Source organism: Micromesistius poutassou (genome assembly GCF_964030765.1).
Source record: "Micromesistius poutassou genome assembly, contig: SCAFFOLD_1464, whole genome shotgun sequence".
Taxonomy (NCBI): domain Eukaryota; kingdom Metazoa; phylum Chordata; class Actinopteri; order Gadiformes; family Gadidae; genus Micromesistius; species Micromesistius poutassou.
This window is the reverse complement of record NW_028177493.1, coordinates 1-10,000: the sequence shown is the minus strand read 5'-3', so window position 1 is coordinate 10,000 and position 10,000 is coordinate 1. Positions and strand designations below refer to the sequence as shown.

The window sequence follows — 10,000 nt, the reverse complement described above, 5'->3', positions numbered from 1 at the left end:
CCAGTACCCTGCCTAAACCCCGGGTAACTACCCCAGTACCCCGGGTAACTACCCCAGTACCCTGCCTAAACCCTGGGTAACTACCCCCCAGTACCCTGGGTAACTACCCCCCAGTACCCTGGGTAACTACCCCCCAGTACCCTGGGTAACTACCCCAGTACCCTGCCTAAACCCCGGGTAACTACCCCAGAACCCCGGGTAACTACCCCAGTACCCCGGGTAACTACCCCAGTACCCCGGGTAACTACCCCAGTACCCTGGGTAACTACCCCAGTACCCTGCCTAAACCCCGGGTAACTACCCCAGTACCCTGGGTAACTACCCCAGTACCCTGGGTAACTACCCCCAGTACCCCGGGTAACTACCCCAGTACCCTGGGTAACTACCCCAGTACCCTGCCTAAACCCCGGGTAACTACCCCAGTACCCTGCCTAAACCCTGGGTAACTACCCCCCAGTACCCTGGGTAACTACCCCCCAGTACCCTGGGTAACTACCCCCCAGTACCCTGCCTAAACCCCGGGTGACTACCCCCAGTACCCCGGGTGACTGTAGAACCAGCTGCTCTCTGCTGGGGGTCCTCTGGGTCCTAAACTCTGGAGCTGAACTTTGCACATGAAGAAGAAGGAGGAGGAGGAGAAGAAGAAGGGATGTGTGTGTTCTGCATGCGGCCGTGTGACGGTTCTACTGACCTCTTGTTTACAGTGCAGCCGAGCTAACAGCGGCGCGGCTCGGCTTCTGGTTTGCTGCTGCTGTTGTTGTTGCGTCGCTGGTGTACTCTGCTGTACACACAGCCCCCCCCCTCTGGTTGCGGTTGTACGGCTGTGTGTCCAGGCCTCAGTATAAACACTGCTCAGGTCACACCGTGCCAAAAGTACCAAAACAGAACCGGCCTAGAAGCATGCTGGGAACGCTGGCCGCGTGGTCGGCGGCGGCGGCGGCGGTGGGGCTCACTGCTGGTCTGGTCCCAGTGCTGGAACAGAGACTCAGTACTAACCAGTATGTGCACTACTCGCGTGCGGCCGTGGGCGGGGCCAGCAGTGAACCACCAGCATGTGGGCGGAGCTCCTGTACTAACGTCTGCTTCGGCGCCGCTGAGGAGCAGCTCTGACCGCTAACCGCCTCACCCCTCCCCTTATCTCTCCTCGTCTGGCTTTGGATCGCTTCCCTGCGCTCATCTTAACTTGTTTTCATGGCTCTGCTGTTTTTTTTTTTATATTTTTGAATTTCTGTGCAGTGTTGAGATTTTATTTATGAAATAAACTCTTTTAAGTGGATGTTTTTCTTTTTTTTTTGCATGACCGTGTTCTCTCGGGCTGTTTCCTGTCCTCCATTTCCTGTCCTCTGTGATGATGTCATTGATGACATCATTTGATCATCATCATCATCATCATTAAGGGTCTCTCTCTCTCTCGCTCTCTCTCTTCATGGGTCAAACGACACTGGGCTGCATTGTTAAACTAAAACAATGCAACCAGCTCCTGGACTTTAAAGGGTAACTCCACACTGGACCACAGCAGTGAGTCTGGTGCCATCTAGTGGTCAAGATAAACCATGGCACGCTGTCGGTCACGGCTTTGTCCGTTTTATGAGGAAACTGAATAGTTAGTGAACAATTTTTGAAAAGCTTATTTACACCCAAATATGGTCCAGTGTGTTCAGTTAATATTATATTATAATATATATAATATAATATATCAGGAAAGACAAATACAGGACTTGTGGTTGCCTTATTTAGACATAACACTTCACATGTTGTGGGGAACTCTCTGGAAGTGGGCGGTGAGTCCTGGAAAGAAGAAAGAGACGAGCGTTGGTTCCACAGAGTCCTCCCTCACTGGGTTCACATCCCGGTCTCCATCATTAAGGGTTCTCTGGGTTTCCTCTGGTGGTTGAACTTTAACCTGTGTGTGAATGTCCCTGATGTCATTAACCAGCACAGCCCTCCATCTCCACCGAGCTAAACCTCCTCACCCCATGTTCACCCCTGACCTCTAACCCCCCCCCCCCCCCGACCCCTCCCTGCATGTCTCATCGGGTGCAGCATGAAGAGGGCCAGCTCGCTAGGCGTGCTAAACATGGCGGACAAGACTCCTGGAGACAGCTACCAAGTAAGGCCTTCCTGTGCTGACCCCCCCCCTCTAACCCCCCCCCCCCCCTAACCCCCCACAACCCCCACGGCCCGACACTGCTGCCAGCTAGCGTCACCAAACCAGGCCTAACCACTGGGCTTTAGTAGCCTAGCGTCACTAAACCAGGCCTAACCACTGGGCTTTAGTAGCCTAGCGTCACTAAACCAGGCCTAACCACTGGGCTTTAGTAGTCTAGCGTCACTAAACCAGGCCTAACCACTGGGCTTTAGTAGCCTAGTGTCACTAAACCAGGCCTAACCACTGGGCTTTAGTAGCCTAGCGTCACTAAACCAGGCCTAACCACTGGGCTTTAGTAGCCTAGTGTCACTAAACCAGGCCTAACCACTGGGCTTTAGTAGCCTAGTGTCACTAAACCAGGCCTAACCACTGGGCTTTAGTAGCGTCACTAAACCAGGCCTAACCACTGGGCTTTAGTAGCCTAGCGTCACTAAACCAGGCCTAACCACTGGGCTTTAGTAGCCTAGTGTCACTAAACCAGGCCTAACCACTGGGCTTTAGTAGCGTCACTAAACCAGGCCTAACCACTGGGCTTTAGTAGCCTAGCGTCACTAAACCAGGCCTAACCACTGGGCTTTAGTAGCCTAGCGTCACTAAACCAGGCCTAACCACTGGGCTTTAGTAGTCTAGCGTCACTAAACCAGGCCTAACCACTGGGCTTTAGTAGCCTAGTGTCACTAAACCAGGCCTAACCACTGGGCTTTAGTAGCCTAGCGTCACTAAACCAGGCCTAACCACTGGGCTTTAGTAGCCTAGTGTCACTAAACCAGGCCTAACCACTGGGCTTTAGTAGCCTAGTGTCACTAAACCAGGCCTAACCACTGGGCTTTAGTAGCGTCACTAAACCAGGCCTAACCACTGGGCTTTAGTAGCCTAGTGTCACTAAACCAGGCCTAACCACTGGGCTTTAGTAGCGTCACTAAACCAGGCCTAACCACTGGGCTTTAGTAGCCTAGCGTCACTAAACCAGGCCTAACCACTGGGCTTTAGTAGCATCACTAAACCAGGCCTAACCACTGGGCTTTAGTAGCATCACTAAACCAGGCCTAACCACTGGGCTTTAGTAGCCTAGTGTCACTAAACCAGGCCTAACCACTGGGCTTTAGTAGCGTCACTAAACCAGGCCTAACCACTGGGCTTTAGTAGCCTAGCGTCACTAAACCAGGCCTAACCACTGGGCTTTAGTAGCCTAGCGTCACTAAACCAGGCCTAACCACTGGGCTTTAGTAGCCTAGCGTCTCAACAAAAGCAAAACCGCGATGGCTCAGCGCTAACCCAACCTCTACAGACCTGCATTACAAAATGCTACGTAGCCTAGCTGAACACTAACGTTAGCTTAGCGTCACTAGAGCTGAGCTCAATACTGTGAGCCTAGCATCCCGACCAAGTCAAGGTTGTTCTGGAACAAGCATAACGTTATTATCTTTGTCCCGTTTTATTTTCTTAGGGACGAGATTATCGTGTGAGGATGAGTCGCGACCTGAGTGCCAGCCACACCGACCTGGCGCTTTGACGGACGCGACCGCCTCCACGCAGACAGACGGACGGACAGACGGGCGCGTCACCTGACCTCGTGCCCAGCGTGTAAATAGCTGACCCTCGGCAAGCCCCTCAAACCACCGTGCTAAGCTAACGCCGCTAGCCTTCTCTCTGTTCCGCCAACGCCGCTTCAAGGGTTCTACTGCACTTTGTAAAGTTCTGCGACAGGTGTACAGGTGTACGGTGTACAGGTGTACAGGTGTACAGGTGTACTGTGTACAGGTGTACTGTGTACAGGTGTACGGTGTACTGTGTACAGGTGTACAGTGTACTGTGTACAGGTGTACTGTGTACTGTGTACAGGTGTGCTGTGTACAGGTGTACTGTGTACAGGTGTACTGTGTACAGGTGTGCTGTGTACAGGTGTGCTGTGTACAGGTGTACAGGTGTGCTGTGTACAGGTGTACAGGTGTACAGGTGTACAGGTGTACAGGTGTACAGGTGTACGGTGCGTGTTTTCGTCTGAGGTGTACACCTCCTAGCGTGATGTTGATGTGTTTTCCCTCTGCATCGCTTCTTAGTCAGCGATATACTGTGTGTGTGTGTGTGTGTGTGTGTGTGTGTGTGTGTGTGTGTGTGTGTGTGTGTGTGTGTGTGTGTGTGTGTGTGTGTGTGTGTGGGCAGTTCCACACACTCTCTCCATCCAAAACGTCCATCCATCATGTGTCGATTGAAGGACATATCTCAGTGTATGAAGTTCAATGTTTACATTTGCTTTTTAGATTTGCACTGCCCCCTAGCGGCCACAACAGGCATATATATATATATATATATATATATATATATATATATATATATATATATATATATATATATATATATAAATTGTGTCTGACTGCCCCCTAGTGGTCTGACCAGGTATATATATAAATAGTGTGAGATTGCCCCCTAGCGGTCTGACCAGGCATATATATAAATAGTGTGAGACTGCCCCCTAGCGGTCTGACCAGGCATATATATCTATCTATAAATGGGGAGTAAATAGAAGACGCCTATCTTTTAGAAGGCCGCTGCTCGGAAGAAGCGGACTGACCGGATCCTTCCATTGGCACATGAGACGCAGATCCACTCAGGATTGTCAGAAATGTAGTTACCATGGTGACACTGACTAGTTGGGAACTGGTTCCACCCCGAAACGTTCTCAACCCAAACCATGTGCACTGGCGGTGGAAAACTAGTCTGTCTTCAACAGACCGCACTGTAAGGACCTCCAGACTATCCTGCCCCCCCCCCCTTTAGATAAATGTATTTATTAATTAAGATTAATTAAGAGCTATACATGAAGGATTATTCATATTAAGGTTAAGATCTTTACCGCTTTGTGTGTTCATACCAAAAGAAGAATCGGATGTGTGCCAGCTCTCTGCTATTTCCAAACCAAGGAATCTAAAACCGATTTCCACCGAACTAGACTGTTGGTGGTTGATCTTACTACAAGTAGAAATTATGTTCGAATAAACAACAGAATGGGTCTAACAGGTTTACTGTTAAATATATTATTATTATTAATAATATATTATATTCTTTTTTCAAAGGACCTCATAAGAAATGCTGATCTTTCACCTTGGTGATGAACATCACAGGTTCAAAGCCGAAACACGATATACAATAACTTTATGCTGCAACATCATCTTAGCTTTTGATTTTGTAATTGTCATAATCATGCGTCCGGGCTTATCTTAAAAAATGTAAAAAATAAAATAAAGACAATCACATTAATTAGGCTTAATTATGTGTTAAGTAGGCTAATACGTTTTAAACCTTTTTAGCTGTAGAGCTGATGTTAGCCGACGTGGTTTGGAGAAGGCGTGGGACGACTTGTTCCCCAGTGAGCAGAAGGGCCGTGACCCCCTCATCTCTATATTAAAGGATCCTTTGAGATGAGGTTCAAAAACCTTGTAAATATTCAGGCCTGCCTTCGGTTCCATTTGGAAATTACTTTTAATGAGCGTTTGGGTCTGAGTAGAAGTAGTAGTGATTGTTGTTGATGAGTATTTATTGTTGGACTGAAGGTTTTTCGGTAGCGGGACGTCCGCGCTTTTGTCCCTTTTTCTGTCGCCGTACCGAACTACACCGACGTCATGACGTCACGGATGGATGACGATATGTTGACTTGAGCGGTCCAGGGATGGATGGAAACTAATCTAAAGACGAAACTGTACAATGAAACGACACAATAAACATAATCCTGTTACATTTGAAACTTCCGGGCTTAGCGTGTGACACAACTTTACTGACGTTGCTTATTAAAGTTTACAATTCTGTTTACCTCTCTTTACTACGCCCCACTTAGTTGACCCGCTTTATTATAGACGTGTTTATTATAGACGTGTTTGTTATAGACGTGTTTATTATGGACGTGTTTGTTATAGACGTGTTTGTTATAGACGTGTTTGTTATAGACGTGTTTATTATAGCCGTGTTTGTTATAGACGTGTTTATTATAGACGTGTTTGTTATAGACGTGTACGTGTAGGATCTATGGAAGCGGACATTTGGTCTAATGAGCGTTAAGTTGAAGGCTGCCCTTAACTCTTTTAAGCCTTATCTTTGTAGGCCTACCCTGGACAGAAAGGCTTCTCAACTCACTAGTTAACTCATTAGTTATCAGTCTAGAGAGAGTAGAGAGACTTCACTGTGTGATGTGACCGGGGACATTAACATACATTTACACTTAGTCATTTAACTGCTTTTTTTTTTTACTATTGTGCCCAAAACGACGTTCAAGTGAGAAAAAACATACAAACTAAATGGTTTTAAATAATATGTCGGAGAAAAGGAACGTGTCCTCCCAAGGCAGGAAATAAGTGGGCCTGCCTATGTTCATTAAGTAAGTATGTACGTGTGTGTGTGTGTGTGTGTGTGTGTGTGTGTGTGTGTGTATTACCCGTGTGTGTGTGTGTGTGTGTGTGTGTGTGTGTGTGTGTGTGTGTGTGTGTATGTGTGTGTGTGTGTGTGTGTGTGTGTGTGTATTACCCGTGTGTGTGTGTGTGTGTGTGTGTGTTCAAACTCTACGTGTAGGGTGGGCGGGCCCTGGATTGTGGGCGGGGCCTATAGAACCAAAACAACCTCGTAGCCTGTTTCTCACGTGACGCTCCCTAGTCGAAACCGATTAGCTGGCGTCCCCGTCAATCACCCGGGGTGGGCGTGTCCGCGGAGAGTTGAGCGGAGACGAACCAGTCCGCGGTGGACGGAGAGGTGGCGTCGGGGAAAAATGTCTTCGGTGCCTGACGGCAAAAAGCTGGTCCGGAGCCCCAGCGGTCTGCGCATGGTCCCCGAGAACGGAGCGTTCATCAGCCCCTTCTGCCTGGACGAACCGCAGTGGGTCCCGGATAGAGAGGTGAGGAGATCCGGGTGGGAAGGGAGGGAGGGGGACCCGGGTTCCAACCACCCCGGACACTTGGCTGTCGGACTGGGCGTTGCAGGCACGGGAGGAGTCGGCGGTCGCCAGCCTGGCAATGACCGACACCACCCCGATACGTTATCCAACAGTTTGTTTCAGTAGGATTGAGGATCTCGCGTCTCAAGCGCCGATCTGTCCGGGTGTTGATTGGGTGCCGAAGCGGACATGTGATGGAGCAGCAGCCATGCCCTCGCTTTATCAGGCTGCTCCGTGCAGCAGAAACAACGTAAACCATGTATGTGTGTGTGTGTGTGTGTGTGTGTGTGTGTGTGTGTGTGTGTGTGTGTGTGTGTGTGTGTGTGTGTGTGTGTGTGTGTGTGTGTGTGTGTGTGTGTGTGTACACACGGCTGAACACTAATAATGGTGTTCGAGGCTACCGCGGGCATTGTGCGTATTGTGTGTGGATTCCAACCGCAGATTCCCGGCGTGGTTCCAGACAATAGTAGACCCTGCTCACCCCCTACAGCACCGACACACACAGAGCTCCCGGTGCCCTATAACCACCACTCCGTTCTTCATGGGGTTCTAGTTTTTAAACGCTGGACACGAAGCTGAACCATCCGCTGATCAACACGTTGTGGTTGATTTAAAACCCAGACCTGATTCATTTGATTCAGTAATACACGTCTGGGGGTGATTGTTATGATCACGTTATTAACGTTATGATCAAGCGGCACACAAGGAAAACCCGACGATTCACGTGAACTTGAAGACGCCAGAACTAATATCGAAACGTTCAGAAGGTTTTCCTTGTTTTGCTCTCTTTGTTTCCGAGAGATGATTCATGGCTTCACTGTCGCTTTCAGAGCAGGAAGTCAAAGTGATTGTTTTGTGTTGTATGTTGTGGTGATGTTTATCAGATGGTGTTTATCAGAGACGGGGGAGACTCTATTCCTCTCCTACGGGTCTCTCTGGGGGGTCTGTCTGTCTGTCATGTGTTTGGCTGACCTGACCTGTGTCAGACGCTCATTGTGTAACTTCCCGTTTCCTGTTGTCTCCAGTGTCCCAGATGTATGCAGTGCGACGCCAAGTTTGACTTCATCACACGGAAGGTTGGTCCTGCTTATCAAATCACCATGAACACACACACACACACACACACACACACACACACACACACACACACACACACACACACACACACACACACACACTGTGAGAGAGAGACACACACAAACACACACACAGACTGGGGGAGAGAGAGAGAGAGACACACACATAGACAGACCTGGGGGAGAGAGAGAGAGAGACACACACACATAGACAGACCTGGGGGAGAGAGAGAGAGAGAGAGAGACACACACACACACACACACACATAGACAGACCTGGGGGAGAGAGAGAGAGAGAGAGAGAGAGAGAGAGAGAGAGAGAGAGAGAGAGAGAGAGAGAGAGAGAGAGACACATAGACAGACCTGGGGGAGAGAGACATGGAGGGAGGGAAAAGAGAACATGTTCTCTCCAGAGTTTGAGGTGTGTGTGTTCTGTGTTGGCTGATGCGAGTCGTAGCGTTTATGATGTTTGGCCGGCCATGTTTATCTTGGCTGGGTCTCCACCAGAGTCCAGCGGGTTAGTTACAGAAACCCTCTGTTCTGTTGTTCTTCTGTGGATCAGAAACATGTTGTGGAGAAGCAAAGAAGAAGAAGCTTCTGATCTGCAAAGCTCAGATCATTAGCTCCAAAATGAACGTTTACACTGAGATGGAACCACCTCATATCTTTCATGCAGTTTTAGTTGACTAACTTTATCTTCATTAGTGGTTTTGATTCTGCGTCACACCCCCACCTGCTCCTTAATGACATGAACTGAATGAAATCACTTTGGATTAAAACATCGCTCAATTACCTAACACTGTAGACTTTAATACAAAGGTTGGTTTGGTTCTTTTCTCTGGCGTAGCGTGTCTTGCAGTGAAGTGTTCTGATTGGCCGGCTCGTTAACTCCCTCTCCCTCCCCCCTCTCCCTCCCCCCCTCTCCCTCCCCCCTCTCCCTCCCCCCCCCTCTCTCTCCCTCCCCCCTCTCTCTCCCCTAGCACCACTGTCGGCGGTGCGGTCGGTGTTTCTGTGATAAGTGCTGCAGCCACAAGGTGGCGCTGCCGCGTATGTGCTTCGTGGACCCGGTGCGTCAGTGCGGCGCGTGCGGCCTGCTGTCGCAGCGCGAGAGCGAGTTCTACGACAAACAGATCAAGATCCTCACCGGAGGTCAGAGGTCAACCAGAGACGTGATTATGTAGAGGGGGGGGGGGGGGGGGCAGACGACCCCTGACCCCTACCCGCTCCCTCATGACCTTTCTGAACTGTTGGTCTCTGGATAAGAGAGTCAGCTAGATGACCAAATGATATTAGTAACTGAACATTGAGTTAATGATTAGTGTGTGTGTGTGTGTGTGTGTGTGTGTGTGTGTGTGTGTGTGTGTGTGTGTGTGTGTGTGTGTGTGTGTGTGTGTGTGTGTGTGTGTGTGTGTGTGGGACGGTCCCTGAGCCCACCAGAGGACTGGTGCCTTGCTCAGTGGCACTGGGTCAGTGTCACTGGTCTGTGATCTGTCTGACTGGTTCTGTGTTTCTGTTCCAATGTGAACCTCAAGGCGCTGCCTTCGTTGTCACTCTGGACTCATCGGGGAAACCTCAGAACATGACCTGCAGACTGGCCAACAACCACAGGTACACCAGTACACCAGTACACCAGTACACCAGTAGACCAGTACACCAGTACACCAGTAGACCAGTAGACCAGTACACCAGTACACCAGTACACCAGTACACCAGTACACCAGTAGACCACAGGTACAGTACACCAGTACACCAGTAGACCAGTAGACCAGTAGACCAGTACACCAGTACACCAGTAGACCAGTAGACCAGTAGACCAGTACACCAGTACACCAGTACACCAGTACACCAGTACACCAG

At 49.5% G+C, this 10,000-nt stretch overlaps 1 protein-coding gene and 1 long non-coding RNA gene across 2 annotated transcripts in view; both read left to right on the top strand.

Moving 5' to 3' along the window:
- LOC311376072 overlaps positions 1–3,885 on the top strand; it is a 5,375-nt gene extending 1,490 nt beyond the window's left edge. Inside the window, exons 2-3 of the long non-coding RNA XR_014643847.1 lie at positions 2,044–2,110; positions 3,597–3,885. This is a non-coding gene — a long non-coding RNA (uncharacterized lncRNA). The remainder of the gene's footprint in view (positions 1–2,043; positions 2,111–3,596) is intronic.
- Positions 3,886–6,805: 2,920 nt separating this feature from the next.
- On the top strand, positions 6,806–9,751 carry zfyve21 (zinc finger, FYVE domain containing 21; the record flags this gene model as incomplete). The annotated part of the gene is made up of 4 exons (XM_084490966.1): positions 6,806–7,028; positions 8,093–8,143; positions 9,124–9,292; positions 9,676–9,751. Coding segments are annotated over exons 1-4 (422 nt in total), but the record flags the coding sequence as incomplete, so codon positions are not given.
- Positions 9,752–10,000: the final 249 nt, after the last annotated feature.